The following is a 22,103-nucleotide window of genomic DNA, read 5'->3' on the forward strand; positions in this document are numbered from 1 at the left end:
GGATCATCCTGCAAAGGCAGGGTGAAAGCTCGGAAACAGGCGGAGACCCGCAGCTGAGCAAAGGTGCTCGCCAGTGCCCTCAGGACCGAGCATAACATCACACACGGGGGCGGGGCAAAGGCCAAGGCCACCAACCCTTGTGCACCCGAGCACGTGATCAAAGCCACTCTCGTGAAGAGAAAATGCGGAGGCAGAGAAATACAACACAAATAAACCAAGAGAAATCCCCAGAAAAGGACCTAAGTGAATCAGATATAACCAAATTACCAGATGCAGAGTTTAAAATAACGATTGTTAGGATGCTCAAAGATATTAGAACCACCATAGATGGCCATTACGAAAACCTAAATAAAGAGATAACAAATATAAAAAAGGACATTGAAATAATAAAAAAGAATCAGACAGAAATGACAAATACAATATCTGAAATAAAGAATACAATGGAAGGAATTAAAAGCAGGATGGATGAAGCAGAGAATCGAATCAGTGAGTTAGAGGACACGATAAATAAAGGCACGGAAGCAGAGCAGAAAAAAGAAAAGAGACTCAAAAAGTCTGAGGAAACTCTAAGAGAGCTCTGTGACAACATGAAGAGAAATAACATCCGCATCATAGGGGTTCCTGAAGAAGAAGAGAAAGAACAAGGGATAGAGACTTTGTTCAAACATATTATAGCGGAAAACTTCCCCCAATTAAGTCAGGAAAATATTTCACATGTTCAGGAAGCACAGAGAACTCCATTAAGGAGAAATCCAAAGAAACCAACACCAAGACACATCATAATTAAATTACCAAAGCTTAATGATAAAGAGAAAATATTAAAAGCTGCTAGAGAAAAAAAGACAATCACCTACAAAGGAGCCCCCATAAGGATGACTTCTGACTTCTCAACAGAAACACTTGAGGCCAGAAGGGAATGGCAAGAAATATTCAAAGTAATGCAGAACAAGAACCTACAACCAAGACTACTTTATCCAGCAAGGCTATCATTTAAAATTGAAGGAGAAATAAAAAGCTTTACAGACAAAAAAAAACTAAAGGATTTCACTACAACCAAACCAAGGCTGCAAGAAATGCTAAGGGACCTGTTGTAAACAGATCAAAGGAAGAAAAGAATATAGCAAAAGAGAAAAACAGTTTTAAAGAAAAAAAATGGCAATAAACAGTTACATATCAGTAATAACCTTAAATGTTAATGGATTAAATGATCCGATCAAGAGACATAGGGTAGCTGCGTGGATAAGAAAACAGGACCCATACATATGCTGTCTACAAGAGACACACCTTAAATCAAAAGATGCACACAGACTGAAGATAAAAGGATGGAAAAAAATATTTCATGCAAATGGAAATGAAAAAAAAGCTGGGGTAGCAATACTTATATCAGACAAAATGGACTTTAGAACAAAGACCATAGTTAGAGATAAAGAAGGTCACTACATAATGATAAAGGGAGCAATACAAAAGGAAGATATAACCATTATAAATATCTACGCACCTAATATAGGAGCACCTAAATATATAAAGCAGACTTTGATAGACTTAAAGGGCGAGATCAACAGCAATACTATAATAGTAGGAGATTTCAATACCCCATTAACATCATTAGATAGGTCCTCAAGAAAGAAAATTAACAAAGAAACAGCAGACTTAAAGGACATATTAGATGAACTCGATTTAATAGATATCTTCAGAACCTTTCACCCTAAAAGAGCAGAATATACATTCTTTTCAAGCGCTCATGGGACATTCTCTAGAATAGACCACATGTTAGGGCACAAAAGCGGGCTCAACAAATTTAAGAAGATTGAAATCATATCGAACACTTTCTCTGATCACAATGGCATTAAACTAGAAATCAACCACAATAGAAAAATTGAAAAACATTCAAACACTTGGAAACTAAATAGCACGTTATTAAACAATGAATGGGTTAACATTGAGATCAAAGAAGAAATTAAAAAATTCCTAGAAACAAACGATAATGAGCATACATCAACTCAAAATTTATGGGACACAGCAAAAGCAGTCCTGAGAGGGAAGTATATAGCATTACAGGCATACCTCAAGAAGCTAGAAAAAGCTCAAATTAACAACTTAACCCTGCATCTAAAAGAACTAGAAAAAGAACAGCAAGTAAAGCCCAGAGCTAGTAGAAGGAAGGAAATAATAAAGATCAGAGCAGAAATAAGTGACATAGAGGCTAAAGAAACAATACAGAGGATCAACGAAACCAGGAGCTGGTTCTTTGAAAAGGTAAACAAGATCGATGAACCTTTAACAAGACTCACCAAGAAAAAAAGAGAGAGGACTCAAATAAATAAAATTAGAAACGAGAGTGGAGAAATAACAACTGACACAACAGAAATACAAAATATTGTAAGAAAATACTATGAAGAACTGTACGCCAAAAAACTAGACAACCTAGATGAAATGGACAAATTCCTTGAATCATATAATCTTCCAAAAATCAATCTGGAAGAATCAGAAAACCTAAACAGACCAATTACAACAAATGAGATTGAAACAGCTATCAAAAAACTCCCAAAAAAGAAAAGTCCTGGGCCTGATGGCTTCACAAGTGAATTCTACCAAATATTCAAAGAAGAACTAACTCCTATCCTTCTCAAGCTATTTCAAAAAATTCAAGAGGAAGGGAGACTTCCAAACTCCTTTTATGAGGCGAGCATAATTCTGATTCCAAAACCAGGCAAAGACAACACAAAAAAAGAAAATTATAGGCCAATATCCCTGATGAACTTAGATGCAAAAATCCTCAATAAAATATTAGCGAACCGGATCCAGCAATATATGGAAAAAATCATACACCATGATCAAGTAGGATTTATTCTTGGGAGGCAAGGCTGGTACAATATTCGCAAATCAATCAATGTGATTCATCACATAAACAAAAGAAAGGAGAAAAACCACATGATAATTTCAATAGATGCAGAAAAAGCATTTGATAAAGTCCAGCACCCATTCATGATCAAAACTCTCAGCAAAGTGGGAATACAGGGAACATACCTCAACATGATAAAGGCCATCTATGACAAACCCATAGCCAATATAATACTCAATGGGCAAAAATTAAAAGCTATCCCCTTAAGATCAGGAACAAGGCAGGGTTGCCCCCTTTCACCACTCTTATTCAACATAGTTCTGGAAGTCCTCGCCACAGCAATCAGACAAGAAAAAGAAATAAAAGGCATCCGAATTGGAAAAGAAGAAGTAAAATTATCATTATTTGCAGATGACATGATATTGTATATAGAAAACCCTAAAGTTTCAGTCAAAAAACTACTAGACCTGATAAAAGAATTTGGCAAGGTGGCAGGATATAAAATCAATACTCAGAAATCAGAGGCATTTTTATACACTAATAATGAACTGTCAGAAAGAGAAATCAGGGAATCAATCCCCTTTACCATTGCAACCAAAAAAATAAAGTACCTAGGAATAAATCTAACCAAGGAGATTAAAGACTTGTACTCAGAAAATTATAAAACATTGATAAAAGAAATCAGGGAAGATACGAATAAGTGGAGGCATATACCGTGCTCATGGTTAGGAAGAATAAACATCATTAAAATGTCTATATTACCCAAAGCAATTTATAAATTCAATGCAATACCAATGAAAATACCAATGACTTACTTCAAAGACATAGAACACATATTCCAAAAATTTATATGGAACCAAAAAAGAACACGAATAGCCTCAGCAATCCTGAAAAGGAAGAAAAAAGCGGGAGGTATCACACTTCCAGATATCAAGTTATATTATAAGGCCATTGTACTCAAAACAGCATGGTACTGGCATAAGAACAGGCACATAGATCAATGGAACAGAACAGAGAACTCAGAAATAAACCCACAGCTCTATGGACAACTGATATTTGACAAAGGAGGTAAGACAATACAATGGAGTAAAGACAGCCTCTTCAACAAATGGTGTTGGGAAAACTGGACAGCTACCTGCAAAAAAATGAAACTAGACCACCAACTTACACCACTCACAAAAATAAACTCAAAATGGATAAAAGACTTGAATGTAAGCCATGAAACCATAAGCATTTTAGAAGAAAACATAGGCAGTAAGCTCTCTGATATCTCTCGCAGCAATATATTTGCTGATTTGTCTCCACAGGCAAGTGAAATAAAAGACAGGATAAACAAATGGGACTTTATCAAACTAAAAAGCTTCTGCACAGCTAAAGACAATAAGAACAGAATAAAAAGACAAACTACACAATGGGAGAATATATTTGACATAGCGTCTGATAAGGGGTTAATAACCAAAATTTATAAAGAACTTGTAAAACTTAATACCAGGAAGACAAACAATCCAATCCAAAAATGGGCAAAAGAAATGAATAGACATTTCTCCAAAGAGGACACACAGATGGCCAATAGGCATATGAAAAAATGTTCAACATCATTAATGATTAGAGAAATGCAAATTAAAACCACAATGAGATATCACCTCACACCAGTCAGAATGGCGCTCATCAATAAAACAACACAGAATAAGTGCTGGCGAGGATGTGGAGAAAAGGGAACCCTCCTGCACTGCTGGTGGGAATGCAGACTGGTGCAGCCACTGTGGAAAACAGTATGGAGATACCTCAAGAAATTAAAAATCGAACTGCCTTTTGACCCAGCTATACCACTGTTAGGAATATACCCCAAGAACACCATAGCACTGTTTGAAAAGAAGAAATGCACCCCCATGTTTATGGCAGCATTGTTCACAATAGCAAAGATTTGGAAACAGCCCAAGTGTCCATCAGAGGATGAGTGGATTAAAAAGCTTTGGTATATATATACTATGGAATACTACTCAGCCATAAGAAATGATGACATAGGATCTTTTACAACAACATGGATGGGCCTTGATAACATTATACTGAGTGAAAGAAGTAAATCAGAAAAAACTAAGAACTATATGTTTCCACACATAGGTGGGACATAAAGATGAGACTCAGAGACATGAACAACAGTGTTGGGGTTACAGGGTGGGGGGAGGAGTGGGAGGGGGTTGGGGGAGGGGAGGGGCACAAAGATCATGGCTTTTCAGCATTGGCCATATCCCCCCCTTAATCTATAGACAGACAGCAAATATTTACGTATGGTGTTCCCACTATAAAGACTGCTGTCTTAGGGACAAATGCTGACAAACTATTTCAGCAGTTCCTCCTTCTTCAAATACTTATATGTAAACATAGAGCTCCATGTTTCATAGGACATACTCAAGCTCACTCCATGCTTCCTGGTGCTTTAGCACAAGGGAATGCCCCCCCCCCTTTTTTTTTTTTTTGTATTTTTTCTTTTATTTATTTATTTTTTTGTATATTTCTGAGGATGGGGATGGGGAGGCAAGCAGACAGACTCCTGCATGCGCCTGACTGGGATCCACCTGGCATGCCTACCGGGGGGAATGCTCTGCCCATCTGGGATGTTGCTCTGTTGCAACCGGAGTCATTCTAGCAACTGGGGTGGAGGCCATGGGGCCATCCTTAGTGCCCAGGGTGGATTTGCTCCGGTGGAGCCTTGGCTGTGGGCGGGAGGAGAGGGACCGGGAGGGGGGAGAGGGGGAGGGGTGGAGAGGTAGATGGGCGCTTCTCCTTTGTGCTCTGGCTGGGAATCGAACCCGGGAATCCTGCACACCAGGCCAATGACTCCGATGGGTCTACCATATCATGCTTTTTACTTAAAAAAAAAAATTTACATTTCTTTTGAAAGCTGATGAACAGGAGACACCAAATCTACCTTCTTTATTAGATCTAGCTAATAACACTGTTCTGTCTTTTTTCCAAATAGCTCCAGATATATGGAAAAGATTTATATAGGCGGATGAGGATCCTCAAACCCCTCAGCGAGATCTTCTGAGAATGGCTTTTAAGATACCTAGAGGCAGAAAAAGCCCAATAGAGATCAGGGGGAACTACCAGCTTTTAGGATACACCCTTAAAGGCTCCAGCGCCACAAAGGGGTCTCATAGGATGCCATCTGGGTCCTGCTTCAATAGTGGAAAGGAAGGTCATTGAGCTAAAGCCTGCCAGGCTTACACACCTCTACTGTGAGGAAACAGGGACACTGGAAGGTGGGCTTCCCCCTCGCTCCTCTAAGGGAGGGTTCAGTCTCTTCCAGGCCTGCTCCAGCCACCTATGACCTAACCTTGCCCAGAATGCTGGGGTTTGCCACTGAAGGCTGAAGGTGCCCAGGGCCGTCGACCCCATCTACGACACTGTGGACGAGCCTAGGGTATTTCTTCCAAGAAGCAGGTAAACTGATCTCATTTGCACAAGGGCCACTTAACTATGTTTTGCCTGAATAGTCAGGTTCTTTATTCTTCCCTCAAAGATCTCTGTTGTGGGTGTTGATAGTCCTATTTTCTGCTGCTTTGCTTAATATATAGTGTTTCCTTTATTCCTCCTACCTCAATGCCCCAGTCATATTTCAGGCTGGGACCTACTCTTAATTTAGAGCTCTCTTTCCTCCTTTTGCCAACTTGTATTATGAATTTACCTTTGCCACCCAGCTTAGTGTATCCCAAGGTTCTCTTTACCAGGCCACAGTCACAGAGCTCCAGGGAAAAGCAACCTGGTCTCAACTCTCCAGGCAGAGGAGAACAGAAGCTCCATATCCACGCATGCTGCAAATGGCTTTTTCCAGTCTACCTGAATCATTACCAGCTAGAAGCAGCGGTCAGTGGGACTTGGACATGAGCTGCAAAGTATAGAATGGTGACAACAATTCCAGTGCCATACGGACTTTTCCTGTGGGGAACGTTCCTGGACTCCTGCTCCCTGTGACAGCTCCTAACAGACTGAACTGTGGTTGGGTTGCATTTTTCAGGGATTTGGCATGGTGAGGGGGCCAACTTGGACTTGGGGAACATGTTAAGGACACTACTCATTTATGGATTCTTGCTGTATTGGCCAAGAGTTTGCTTAAAGGCTTTTAATCACTGTAAAAAAAATAGAGGACTAGATGAAAAAGATGGGGCACATATACACCATGGTATATTATTCAGCTAGGAGAAATGATGACTTTGGATCACTTATAGCGGAATGGTGGAGTCTTGGTAGCATTGTGCGGAGTGAAATAAGCGAATCAGAAAAAAACAGGAACTGCAGGATTCCATACATTAGTGGGACATAAAAGCGAGACTGAGAGGCATGAACAGGAGTGTGGTGGCTATGGGGGGTGGGGGGAGGGAAGGAGGGAGAGAGGGAGGGGAGGGGGAGGGGTACAGAGAGAACTGGATGGAGGGTGGCAGAGGACGATCTCTCTTTGGGTGATGGGTATGCAACATAACTAAATGACAAGATAACCTGGAAATGTTTTCTTTGAATGTATGTACCCTGGTTTATTGATGTCACCCCATTAAAATAAAAATTTATTTATATATTAAAAAAAAATATATATATATATAGATAATAAGGAAATTAACATTTATATGCCCACTTTCCCTTTTAGAAATAAAACATTACAGGTATAATAGAACCGTGGGCACTCTGTCCCTATCACATTACTGTCCCTTTGTTCTCAGAGGTAGCCTCTGTTTTGAATTTGATGCTTACCATGGACATTTTAATAGTTTTACTACATATGCATGTAACATAGTATTGTTTTATATGTTTCTTACTTTTTATAAGTGTTGTCATACCATATTTATCCTTCTATTTGCTTTTGTTGTTCAATATTCCATTTTTTTTTATTTTAGTCATTTTAACTACTGTATAATATGTAAAGAATCTGCCACAGTTTATTTAGCCATCCTTCTTTGGAAAAATTTTAATGTTGCTTCAAAATCTTTGTTATTAAAATCTTATTTAATTTAGTAAAAAAAAAAAAAAAAAAAAAAAAAGACAGAGGAACATTCTGTCCACACAAAAACCTATACATGTCTGACCAGGCGGTGGCGCAGGGGATAGAGCATCAAACTGGGATGCGGAAGGACCCAGGTTCGAGACCCCAAGGTCTCCAGCTTGAGCGCGGGCTCATCTGGTTTGAGCAAAGCTCACCAGCTTGGACCCAAGGTCACTGGTTTGAGCAAGGGGTTACTCGGTCTGCTGAAGGCCAGCGGTCAAGGCACATATGAGAAAGCAATCAATGAACAACTAAGGTGTCACAATGCGCAATGAGAAACTAATGACTGATGCTTCTCATCTCTCCGTTCTTGCCTGTCTGTCCCTGTCTATCCCTCTCTCTGACTCTCTCTCTCTGTCTCTGTTAAAAAAAAAAAAAAAAAAAAAACTATATATGAATGTTTATGGTAGCTTTATTCAGTGCCCAAACTTGGAAAACAACAAAGATATACTTCAATAGGTGACAGGGTACATTTTACAATGCAATACTATTCAGCCCTAAAAAGAAATGAGTCATCAATCCATGACAGATATGAAGGAACCTTAAACGCATATGATTAAGAGAAAGAAGCCAATCTGAAAATACTACATACTAATTAAAGTGCAACAATATGACATTCTGGAAAAAGAGCATGGAGACAGTGGAAAAGATCACTGGGTGGTCAGAGGAAGGGATGAATGGGTGTGACACGGGATTTTTAGGGCAGTGAAAACACTCTGTATGATATACTAATGATGAATACATGGCATTATACATTTGTTAAAACCCATAGCATGTATAACACCAAAAGTGGACCCTAAACTATGGACTTAGCATGATAATGACGTGTCAGTGTAGGTTATCAAATGTGCCACTCTGATGGAGGTGTTGAAATCTCTATACTTTCATCTCAATTTTGCTGTGAACCTAAAACCTTTGACATAAAACCTTACACAATATAAATCATTTTTAAATCATTTAAAAAGTTTTCTTAAAATCCTAACAAGATAAAGAGAATGAACAGTACACTTACAAAGTGCCTTAAGTATAAAATTGCTTCCACTTCAAAATACCTACCTTTATCATATTCATAAAAGACAATGCCAGAATAACAAGACATATATTCCTACATACACATTTTAGAATATGATATATATTTTTCTTACTACACAGATGAAAAATATTCTTTCAGATAAAGCAAAGTATAACTTGGAATCTCTGCAGATTCTGTGAATGAAAGAAACTGCAAATAGAACATTCTAAAATTTTTCAGTGGATAAAGGTTTAAAAGACCCAAGGTATAGAGATGCCTGGCGGCAAGCACCCCCCCACACACCACTCACACACACATACACACACTATTCCTAAACACACAGAGACACAAAAAAATAATAAATAAAAATAAATAAAAGAATAAAACAGGGAGAAACTTAGATTGAAAACATTCCTTATGATCTTTAAGTTACCACAGAACAATTATAAATGAAACAAGTCTGCTATAAGAACCTTCCCAACAGCGTTTTCCATCATGAAATGTGATCTGGAGACACTTAACTAATAAAATTAAGATGTCACTCATAGGAAGTCAAGTGAATTTATAATAAAAAAAAAATTCATTTATCAACTTGAGAATTAGAAGATGTTATAAATTCATATGGAATTAAGGGAAATATAAGGATATATGTAAAAAGACTGATGGTGATCTTTACAAAAATATTTAACGTTTTTGTCTGAGAAGCATTCTTTCATCTTGATAGAAAAGAGAAAATAACTCCTCCCCACCGCATACCCAGCATCTGACCTACACTAGGCCAATTCCAATACTTTGTCCACTCTAAGCTAGAGTGACCTTGTTTGAGAGACAGGACCATGATAATAGAAACCTCCCTGAATTTTTCAAACTAATTCCAAAATAGAGAGCTTTCTTTTTCTCTTATCTCAGTTATGTGAGGTCTGAAACACATGTAAGGATGTCTCACAGTTCATGGAATATGCCTATTATAAAGGATAAGCCAACATGCAGAAATGAGAGACAGAGTCCTTGATTCCAGTAATTCCTGCTTTTTCATGTAGTCTAATTAGTAACTAGTAAATTCACATTTTTGTTATTTTTGTTCAATATGAGTTTCTGTCACTTGAAGCCAAAGAATCTTAAAACACTTAAAAATGCTTTTAATAGTTTCATGCATACTGGCTTCAGTTCTCAATAACATGTCACCTTTAAAATACACAAGGTATTATGTCATCTGCCTAGACCAGCTATATACAGTCTAACTGGAAACTGAGATAATAAACTTGATATTCACCTACACATATAAAGTGTCAGAGGAGAGAGGGGGGGAAGGGGACAGGTGATCAAAGACTAAGCTGTTTGAGATTCAGAAAATAAAGTTACTTGCTGTGACTGTGATTGACTATTTAGGAAAAATTATCATTAAAGCCAAAGTAGAGTTTCTAGAAAATAATGAGAAGATATGGCATTTGGGTTCTTATTCTAGCTCTGCTATCTTATATGGCTGTCATAAGTCACTTATACTCTCAAGGACTCAAGTTACTACATGTTACATTGAAAAGACTAGATTATGACATCAGTTTCAGCTATGAAATACTACGATTCATTTTTTGAGCATTATTTGGAAATAGATCATTTAGATTAAACTATACATGCATATCTAAAAAGTGACAAATCACAAGTTTTATAATAGTACCTATTGAGATTAGGAAAAAATAAATCTGTTTGGTAAATCTGACATGAAACTTGCTTTTTAAAAGCAGATAAGCTCACCTTTACTCATTTGTCTTTAAAAATATTCCAGATACCGCCCTGGCTGGTTGGCTCAGCGGTAGAGCATCGGCCTAGCGTGCGGAGGACCCGGGTTCGATTCCCGGCCAGGGCACACAGGAGAAGCGCCCATTTGATTCTCCACCCCTCCGCCGCGCCTTCCTCTCTGTCTCTCTCTTCCCCTCCCGCAGCCAAGGCTCCATTGGAGCAAAGATAGCCCGGGCGCTGGGGATGGCTCTCTGGCCTCTGCCTCAGGCGCTGGAGTGGCTCTGGTGGCAACATGGCGACGCCCAGGAAGGGCAGAGCATCGCCCCCTGGTGGGCAGAGCGTCGCCCCATGGTGGGCATGCCGGGTGGATCCCGGTCGGGCGCATGCGGGAGTCTGTCTGACTGTCTCTCCCTGTTTCCAGCTTCAGAAAAATGCAAAAAATATATATATATATATATATATTCCAGATACCTCTTCCCCCAAAAGTCAGGCAGATATAAGCACAAAAACTCTTGTAATCCTTCTAGTGCTATCCTACTACTTGACAAGTATGATTGAAAAAATTTGAATAACTGCATTTTAAAATGTATTATGAAACATGGCATTTAATCACACTTGTGCCTAGGTGAACCACCCTCCAACCCCCATTAAAATAACAATAAAGAGACATTTTAAAGGGAAATAAAACCACACAAAAAATTAGAGGCTCAATCCAAAAGATCCAACTCTGAGGTCGCCGGTTCGAAACCCTGGGCTTGCCTGGTCAAGGCACATATGGGAGTTGATGCTTCCTGCTCCTCCCCCTTCTCTCTCTCTCTCTCTCTCTCTCCTTTCTAAAATGAATAAATAAAATAAAAATAAAATTAAAAAAAAAACAAAAGATCCAACTCTAATAAAAATACAAGAAAGAGAAAACACAGCTGACACAACCATCAAAATCATACAAGTTAATTTTCCAGAGCTAAAGAATATAAATGTCCATTAAATATTCTCATCAAATGATTAGCACAATTAATGAAAAAAAGACCCATATCAAAGAACATCATGAGGAATAACTGATTCAATAAGCTTCCAGAGAGGAAGGTGGGGGAGGGGGGATCACATACAAAGAATCAGGAATCAAAATGGTGCTTGACATCTCAAAAAGAACACCAAAAGCTAGTAGAAAATGAAAAAATTTGAAGAATGCCTTCACAATATGAGAAAAAAATTCTTTCCAACCTATAATTCTATATCTAGTCAAACCATTAACCTGGTGAAAATTGAATAAAATTTGTCAGCACACAAAATGTCAATTTTTAAAAATATTCCGTGTATTTTTTCCTCAGGAAGTACTGGAGGATGTACATCCTCAAAACAGAAAGCTAAGAAAGAAGCATGGGAAACAGAAAATAGGACCTACATCAAAGAGGCAAAAAGAAATCCAAGATTGATAGCAAAGGAAATTTCTGAGATGACAGCTATGCTATAGGACTAAAATGTTAATAATCCAGACAATCCTGATTGGAGAAGATGATCAAGTGCTCCAAGAAATATGTAGGTATCTTGAGGGTGGAAATGAAACTGATAATGAGAGAAAATTCTCTGTGGATATTTGCATTTCTGTACCCTATGAAAGCAGAAGCATTGGTAGTCTTGTTCGACTATCCGTTCAAGGATATCTGTACACTCTCCCTTGCCATATCGCAGTTCACTTTTTGCAGTCTCACTGTATCGCAGATTTTTAAATTGTATATATCTAGTTTTGTATCAGATTTTTACTGTGGGATTTTGTGGTATACAGGTATTTTTATATATTATTTTAATTATTTTTATGGCAAAATAAGTGCAGGAAAGGTTACTAACAGTGTGGGAAAGGTTTATAAGAGTGTGGGAGAGTTTACAAAGCCTTAAAATATATATATAAATAGTAAAATAAATGTAAGGTCGCTACTTCACAGACTTTCACCTATTGCGGGGGTTCTGGAGCCTAACCCCTGCGATAGACAAGGAACCACTGTACAGAAAGGTCTTGGAAGACAAAAAAAAGCATCTCCATCTTTAGCAAAGGGAAGGCATGCATACTAACCAAAATAAAAGATTCAGGTTCCCTAAATTCAAGCTTCCTTCCAAAAAATAACCCAATACATATGAAGATATCACCTGGCACTCTTCATATCACACTGTAAACTGGGGTTTGGGGAACAAGCACAGTGCAAGAAGATGCTGATCTTCTGGCTAATGGTATTCCTGTGAGTAATAAAGTCGTATGTCTCTGACCCAGAAGTCTCATATCTTCTACCACATCAGCCACTGTAGCTGGCTGTTAGTCCCAGATAGGGTTAAATTTCAGATCCTTCACAGTTCTTGACAACTGCTAGATTACTGATATGTTTTATACTATGTTGAGGTAAGATTTATACATCCAGGAGAAAGTTTAGAGACTATAGATAGATACATAATTAAGCAAGCCAGCCAAAAATGAGGTATTTATTAGCGCCAAGAGGGAAAATATACTGCTCACAAAAATTAGAGGATATTTTATCACTTCATTTCATTTTGAAATATCCCCTAATTTTGTGAGCAGTATGTTTTGCTTAAGAAATATAATCACCCTGACCAGGCAGTGGTGCAGTGGACGGATTTGTACACGGAGGACCCAGGTTCAAAACCCCGAGGTTGCTGGCTTGAGCGCAGGCTCACCTGGCTTGAGCATGGGATAAATAGACATGACCCCATGGTCACTGGCTTGAGCCCAAAGTCGTTGGCTTGAGAAAGGGGTCACTTGCTCTGCTGTAGCCCCCCCACCCCCAGTCAAGGCACATATGATAAAGCAATCAATGAACAACTAAGGTGCCACAACGAAGAATTGATGGTTCTCATCTCTCTCCTCTCTTGTCTGTCTGTCCCTATCTGTCCCTCTCTCTGACTCTGTCTCTGTCAAAAAAGATAACTAATTAATAAGTAGAATCAGTCTACTGTATGCTTAGCTGTGAATATTTAAATGCAAGTAATAAACATATGAATAAATCCAAAACTGGTATAAGTTATGTTGAGAAGATGAGAAAAGGTGTAAGAAAACAAAAGTCACTATTTGTTATAGAAATGTCCAAACATTTGGATATGAGTATAAACATATGGAGATAAACATCTGGACATATGGAATAAAGGTAAAGGGGTACTCTTGGGGGTTGGTTCATGGATCATCTCGTATCATTAAGATGGCTCCCAAATTTATCTATAGAGTCAACACAATCCCTATCAAAATCCCTGCAGCTTTTTTGGCAGAAATTAACAAGTGATCATAAAATTCGTTGGAAATTCAAGGAATGCAGAGTAGCCAAAATAACCTTGAGGAAGAACAATGTTGAAAGATATATATATATTACAATTTCCAAACTACAGAAGTAAAGTAATCAAGGTGCTGTCGTACTGATTTAAGAATATGAATCAATGGAATAGAATTGAGAGTCCATATGTTCAAAGATCCTTAATTTTCAACCAAGATGTCAAGATAATTCATTCAATGAGGAAAGAAAAGTCTTTTCAACAAATGATGCTAACATAACCAGATACTCATATGCACAGGAATAAATATGGACTCCTACCTACATACAACATATACAAACATTAACTCAGAATGGATCAAAAATCTAAATGTAAAAGTTAAAACTGTAAAACTCTTAAGGTAAAATATAAAAATAAATCTTTGTGACCTTGATTAGGCAATAATTTCTTAAATATAATACCTAAAGCACAGAAAAAATAATAGCTGTAAGAATTCATTAAAATTTAAAACTTCTATATCAAAGGATACCATCAAGAAAATGAAAACCCAGAGAATGGAAGACAATATTTGCAAATCTTGTCTGATAAGACAGTGGTCCCCAACCTTTTTTGGGCCACGGACCGGTTTAATGTCATAAAACATTTTCACAAACAGGGCTTTAGGGTGAGACGGATAAATACATCACGTGACCGAAACAAGCGTTAAGAGTGAGGCTTAGACAGATGTAACAGAGGGAATCTGGTCATTTTTTTAAAATAAAACATCATTCAGACTTAAATATAAATAAAATGGAAATGTAAGTTATTGATTCTTTCTCTGTGGACCGGTACCAAATGGCCCACAGACCGGTATCGGTCCACGGCTCGGGGGTTTGGGACCACTGTGATAATAAGGCACATATATCAAAAATATAAGAGCTCAACGTCGGAGTGAACGAGGGGACGAAACGGAGGCAGGCCGGAGCCGCTGCCGTCGCCATGACCCGAGGTAACCAACGTGAGCTCGCCCCCCAGAAGAATATGAAAAAGCAGAGCGACTCGGTTAAGGGAAAGCATGGAGATGACGGGCTTTCTGCTGCTGCCCGCAAGCAGAGGGTTTCGGAGATCATGCAGCAGAAGCAGAAAAAGGCAAACGAGAAGGAGGAGGAACCCAAGTAGCTTTGTGGCTTCATGTCCAACCCTCTTACCCTTCGCCTGTGTGCCTGGAGCCAGTCCCACCACGCTCGCGTTTCCTCCTGTAGTGCTCACAGGTCCCAGCACCGATGGCATTCCCTTTGCCCTGAGTCTGCAGGGGGTCCCTTTTGTGTTTCCTTTCCCTCAGGTAGCCTCTCTCCCTCTGGGCCACTCCTGAGGGTGAGGGGGTTACCCCATCCCAGTGTTTTTTATTCCTGTGGGGCTCACCCCAAAGTATTAAAAGTAGCTTTGTAATTCAAAAAAAAAAAAAAAAAAGAGCTCATACAATGAAAAAACTAAAAAACAAACCTTTTTTATTTATTTTTTTACAGAGACAGAGAGAGAGTCAGAGAGAAGGATAGATAGAGACAGACAACAGGAACAGACAGAGATAAGAAGCATCAATCATCAGTTTTTCGTTGCGACACCTTAGTTGTTCATTGATTGCTTTCTCATATGTGCCTTGACCACGGGCCTTCAGCAGACTGAGTAACTCCTTGCTCGAACCAGTGACCTTGGGTCCAAGCCGGTAAGCTTTGCTCAAACCAGATGATCCTGCGCTCAAACTGGCGACGGCGACCTCAGGGTCTTGAACCTGGGTCCTTAGCATCCCAGTCCGATGCTCTATCCACTGTGTCACTGCCTGGTCAGGCAATCCATCCAATTTTTAATAAACAAAGGATTTCTTTTTTTTTTTTTTTTTTTTTTTTTGAACAGAGACAGATGGAAAGGAGAGAGATGAGAAATATCAGTTCTTCATTGTGGCATCTTAACTTTTCATTGATTGCTTTCTCGTATGTGCCTTGACCAGGGAGCTGCAGCAGAGCGAGTAACCCCTTGCACAAGCCAGTGACTTTGGGCTCAAGCCAACAACCATAGAGTCATGTCTATGATCCCACACTCAAGCCAGTGACCCCATGTTCAAGCTGGTGAGCCCGCACTCAAGCTGGCAAACTCAGGGATTCGAACCTGGGTCCTCCACGTCCCAGTCTATTGCTCTATCCACTGCGCTACAACCTGGTCAGGCTGTACAAAGGATTTGAAAAACATTTCTCTAGGGAAGCTACACCAATGGTCAAAAAGCACATGTAAAAGTGCTCAACGTCATTAGTTGTTAGGGAAATGCAAATCAAAGCTACAAAAAGGCTACCTAATACCCATTAAGATGGCTATAATCAAAACATACTGGTGAAAATGTGGAGAAACTGGAACCCTCATACAATACTAGTGGGAATGTAAATTGGTGTAACCACATGAGAAAAGTTAGGCAGTTTCACAAATGGTTAAACATGAGGTTACCATATGACCGCACAATTTCACTCTTAGGTATAGTATATACTTGAGTAATGAAAACACATGCCCACAGAAAAGCATACTTGAATGTTTATAAAGTTATATATCTTATAGTAATATGTTATAGTAGCATTATTCACAACAACCACAACATGAAAACAATCCAAAAGTCCTTCACCTGAGAAGTGCATAAATAAAATGCCACACATCCATTCAGTCACAAAAAAGAAAGTACTGATACAAAATACAGCATGGATGAACCCTGAAAATATGCTAAGTAAATAAAAAGTGGAAACAAAAGGCCATCTGGTGCACAATTCTATTTACATGAAATGCTCAGTACAGGCAAAATAAAAGTACATTAGCTAAGAGGAAAGGAGGTACAGGGTTTCTTTCTGAGGTAATCAAAGTGTTCTAAAATTAACTATAGTTATGGTTGTACATATGTGTGAAGATACTAAAAATCCCTTAACTGCACACTTTAAAAATGGGCAATCATATTACATATGAATTGTATCTCTATACAGTTGGAATCATAGACTGACGTACTACAACATAGTGAACTTTGAAAACATTGTTAAATAAAAGAACCTAAACACAAAAGTCACATATTATATGATCCCACTTATATGACATGCCCAGAACAGGCAAATCTATAGACACAGATAGATTTGTTGTTGCTAGGGGACAGAGGAGGAAGAGGATGGGGATATGACTGATAAAAGCTATGAGCTTTCTTTTTGGAGCAACTAAAATGTTCTGGAATCAAGATAGTGGTGATGACTGGACCATCTTGTGAATATACCAAACATAATCTTACTGTACACTTTAAATGGATAAATTTTAAGGTATGCAAAACAGATCTCAATTCAAAAAAATTTAAATGGCCAGTAGCTTCTATACTGAACAGCACTGACTCCTAAATTCAAAGGAAGTGTTCTATGAGCAAGAAAGACTTTTGTCTTAAGCCATCTGGGAGGCAGAGGTTGGGAAGGAAAGGGAAGTAGACATTTAAAAATAGCAAAGAAGCACTAAACATTGGACTGTAACTGCTTAAAAGTTTTTAATATAAATGCAGTGTCCCAGGGACAGATGAACTTTAAAAGAAATGTTTAAACTCTAACGGCATAAGCATCTAGATTTATAAAAAGAAGAACATTACAAGAGCATTTCCCAGACTATGCTGTGGTATTAATAATTGTTGGGCATCCAAAAATAGTTTGGAGAACTAATATGTGTCATGAAATATTACATATAGGTAAGTTAAACACGTTTCTTTACTGCAAGACTTCCCCAAACACTTAAAATGATAGTGTGCTTTATAGGTCCAAAAGGGGCACATTATGCAGTATCCACTTTACAACATAAATATTTTTACATATTATGCAACGTTAGTTTGGGGAAATACTGGACGATATGATTCCAATGGTTCTGTCAGCTTCAAAGTTGAATGATTCTTAGAAACTTTTTGCTCCACTTTTTTGTTCTTTAATTTGGTTTAAAGATAAATTAGTAATTGATGAGAAAAAATAGCCATTTACCTCTATATAAATATCCTTTAGGTTCTTAATGTTCTAGGTTCTAGTTATAGAAATATAAACTATAATAATCCATATTATAGAATACAACTACATATAAATTAACTACAGCCTAAGTACATACAAATATTATATAGGCATAATTACTGTGACATTGTGATGTTAACTACTAATCCCTTCTACTTAGGTTAGCGAAGTGGCTGGACTATTGTCTGTCCTAAGCAAGAATTTCTTCTGCTTTATTACGTTGATTTCAAATTTTTCCCTATAATACATTTTGATATCTCACGAGTATTTAAACCAAGACTCTTCTTGGTGAAGTATATAGTAAGTAGCACCGGAAGAATTTGGTAGAGCCTGTCCAGGCGGTGGCGCAGTGGATAGAGCATCGGACTGGGATGCCGAGGACCCAGGTTCAAGACCCCGAGTTTGCCAGCTTGAGCGTGGGCTCATCTGGTTTGAGCAAAGCTCACCAGCTTGGACCCAAGGTCGCTGGCTTGAGCAAGGGGTTACTCGGTCTGCTGAAGGCCTGTGGTCAAGGCACATATGAGAAAGCAATCAATGAACAACTAAGGTGTCGCAATGCGCAGCGAAAAACTAATGATTGATGCTTCTCATCTCTCTCCATTCCTATCTGTCTGTCCCTATCTATCCCTTTCTCTGACTCTCTCTCTCTGAAAAAAAAAATTGATTCTTTTCTTTCTTTAAACATTTATGTTTATTGGAGATGAGAAACTGTCAACAGGCTTAGGGTGTTCAAATCCTACATATTCCAAAAAAAGGACTGACCTTTGAACAGATCCTGGGAGAAAGGGGCAAATCCTAAAAATACTTTCCCGGTAAAAGAACCTAACTCTGTATACTTGAAGCACAGGGCCACATCAGCTATTTCATTCACCAGAGGCTCTGGGACATAATATATCAATTTGACCTCTGCCGGCGGGGGCTAAGAAGCCAAGTAATAAGGTTAGTCACAAAGGAGCCCCATTCCTACATGAATGAGCCAAAAAAAACTGCACACACCAGGACTTGGATAAGCTTCCCTGGTTGGTAATACATATACTGTAAGCAAACATTTTGTATCTCTATTTAAAACACTAAAAAACAAGAGATATGACATCAAAGAAAAAAATTTTCATCCCAAATAAAATACAAAAAGGGGCTGTATCTAGGACAATGTTAGCATCAAAATAATTAAAAAATGGATAATAAACCGCCCTGGCCGATGTGAGTTAGCGCATACATGGTCCAGATACACAAAGATTGAGGGTTTGATCCCTGGTCAGGGCAAATAAAGGAACAGATCGGGGCCCTGGCCGGTTGGCTCAGTGGTAGAGCGTCGGCCTGGCATGCAGAAGTCCCGGGTTCGATTCCCAGCCAGGGCACACAGGAGAAGCACCCATTTGCTTCTCCACCCCTCCCCCTCTCTGTCTCTCTCTTCCCCTCCCGCAGCAGAGGTTCCATTGGAGCAAAGATGGCCCGGGCGCTGGGGATGGCTCCTTGGCCTCTGCCCCAGGCACTAGAGTGGCTCTGGTCGCAACAGAGCGACGCCCCAGAGGGGCAGAGCATCGCCCCCTGGTGGGCCGAGCGTCGCCCCCTGGTGGGCATGCGGGAGTCTGTCTGTCTCTCCCCGTTTCCAGCTTCAGAAAAATACACACACAAAAAAAAAAAACGGAACAGATCGATGTTTCTTTTTCTCCCCCACTTCCGCTTCCTTTAAAATCAATTAAATTAAATGTAATTTTTAGTAGATTATAATCCAATGAATAAAATGAGCTGAAAAGTTTAATAAAGAATGAAATATTGATATATACACAATATCAAAGTATCTTCCCATACTTAAAAATCACAAAAAGAAATATTTCAAGAATAATTTTACCAGTGGAAAAACCTGTCACATAACTGTAATCAAGTGATTAAAATATCGTTAATGAGGCTTGACCTGTGGTGGCGCAGTGGATAAAGCGTCGACCTGGAAATGCTGAGGTTGCCGGTTCAAAACCCTGGGCTTGCCTGGTCAAGGCACATATGGGAGTTGATGCTTCCAGCTCCTCCCCCCTTCTCTCTCTCTCTGTCTCTCTCCTCTCTCTCTCTCTCTGTCTTTCCCTTTCCTCTCTAAAATGAATAAATAAATAAAAAAAAAATTAAAAAAAAAATATCGTTAATGATGAAACAAAATGAATCATTCATGCCTGACTGAGCAGTGGTGCAGTAGACAGTGTCGAAATGGGATGCAGAGGACCTAGGTTCGAAATCCTGAGGTCGCCAGCTTGAGCACAGGCTCATCTGGCTTGAGCGCGGGCTCACCAACTTGAGCGCGGGCTCACCAACTTGAGCGCAGGGTTGTCTGTGGGATCAGAGACATGACCCCATGGTCACTGTCTACAGCCCAAAGGTCACTGGCTTGAAGCCCAAACATCGCTGGCTTGAGCCCAAGGTTGATGACTTGAACACAGGGTCACTCGCTCTGCAGTAGTCCCCCACCCCCACCCCAGTCAAGGCACATATTAGAAAGCAATCAAAGAACAACTTAAGAGCTAAAACGAAGAAATTGATGCATCTCATCTCTCTCCCTTCCTGCCTGTTTGTCTCTATCTGTCCCTCTCTCTGTCTCTGTAAAAAAAAAAAAAAGAAAAGAATCATTAGTAATAGGACAAACTGAAATCAAGAACTTGATAGGAAGGAAGAAAATAATACACCATCATTTCTGTGATATTCCTACCACAACTACATTAACTTGGATCTAGTTATGAAGAAACACATTGAAAGATACTATTCAAAGAAAAATAAATGCCTGTAACCCTCAAAAGTGTTATTATGATCATAAAAATCAAAGAAAGCTGAGCAAACAAGGAACTATTCTAGATTGGAGTAGACCAAGTTTCACAACAAATAAATGTAATATATTTCTAAACTAAATTCCTTTTTAATAAAGTACATTATTAAGCCTGACAGGTGGTGGAGCAGTGGATAAAGTATCAGTCTGGGATGCCATGGACCCAGGTTCAAAACCCTGAGGTTGCCAGCTTAAGTGTGGGATCATAGATACGATCCATGGTCACTGGCCTGAAATCCAAGGTCACTGGCTTGAGCAAGGGGTCACTTGCTCTGCCGGAGCCCCCCGTGCCCTGGTCAAGGCACATAGGAGAAAGCAATCAATGAACAACTAAGGTGCAACAAAAAATTGATGTTTCTCATCTCTCTCCCTTCCTGTCTCTCTGTCCCTATCTGTCCTCCCCCTTCCCCTCTTGTGCACATGCACGTGCATGCTAAAACTAAAATAAAATAAAGTACATGATTTAGACAGTTGGTAAAACTTGAATAAGAATATGAGGATTTAATAGTAAAATATATCAATATTAATTCCTGATTTTGTTGGCTGTTTTGTGATTAACTACAAAAGTATCCTTGTTTATAGAAAAAACACAATGAAGTGTGTTTAGCAGTGATGGGACATCAGGTCAGCAACTTATTCCAAATGGTTCAGGGAACAAAAAAGTTATTAATTTTAATTTAAATTAATACTAAAAGAAATAACCTTACTTCATCCAGATGGGTGTTATTAAATTATTGTTGAGTTTAAAAATTTGAGGAAAAGTTTCCAACAACTTAAGGTTTTGCTATAATTAAATTCTGTTCATAAATCTACTCACACACACTTTTAATTATCCTGTCAACAAACAACATAATTAAACATATCAAAAAAACCTTCCATAGTCACTTCTTCATATAAAAGGCTTGTATATAAATCATGCCTGATTCTTTTTACCATTTTCCTTAAGCTAATTATCTCCTGCATGCTTCATACCAATTAAAATAATGACTGAGTTTTAAAGAACTTTCCTTGTTTAATCTGGAATGAATAAACTTGTAAGTACTACACTGAACCTTAATTACATTTATTTTTACTTAAGATGCAGTTGCTAAAACTTTTCTTTTTCAAGTTATTTTTCATGTTAATATATATATGGTCAACCTGGTTAATGACCAAATTTTAAATATCTAGAAAGCATCCAAGTGGCACAATTCTGAAAACATTACAAAAAAATAACTCTTATATGTGAATGCTCCTGATACAACTGTCTGACCTGGGACAAACTGCCAAACCAAAAACTCATTGCCAAGATAAGTAGTTAAACAAGCAACTACAATTTCCCAGTTTGAAACCTAAAAACCTTAACAGTTAGATGTTTTATATATATAATA

At 38.7% G+C, this 22,103-nt stretch overlaps 2 protein-coding genes across 28 annotated transcripts in view; one reads left to right on the forward strand and one right to left on the reverse strand.

Annotated features, from left to right (window-relative positions):
• Positions 1 to 22,103, reverse strand: part of ABI2 (abl interactor 2) — a 111,588-nt gene that overhangs the window by 63,736 nt on the left and 25,749 nt on the right. The window lies entirely within an intron of this gene.
• On the forward strand, positions 14,821 to 15,190 carry LOC136338292 (small EDRK-rich factor 2-like). Its single transcript, XM_066280516.1, has one exon. The coding sequence runs from the start codon at positions 14,872 to 14,874 to the stop codon at positions 15,049 to 15,051; it is 180 nt and encodes a 59-aa protein (XP_066136613.1). The 5' UTR covers positions 14,821 to 14,871; the 3' UTR covers positions 15,052 to 15,190.

The sequence above is a fragment of the Saccopteryx bilineata genome, chromosome 5 (assembly GCF_036850765.1).
Source record: "Saccopteryx bilineata isolate mSacBil1 chromosome 5, mSacBil1_pri_phased_curated, whole genome shotgun sequence".
Classification (NCBI taxonomy): domain Eukaryota; kingdom Metazoa; phylum Chordata; class Mammalia; order Chiroptera; family Emballonuridae; genus Saccopteryx; species Saccopteryx bilineata.

Coding starts and splice junctions, on each gene's coding strand:
- LOC136338292 (XM_066280516.1), top strand. CDS start 14,872: ATGACCCGAGGTAACCAACGTGAGCTCGCCCCCCAGAAGAATATGAAA.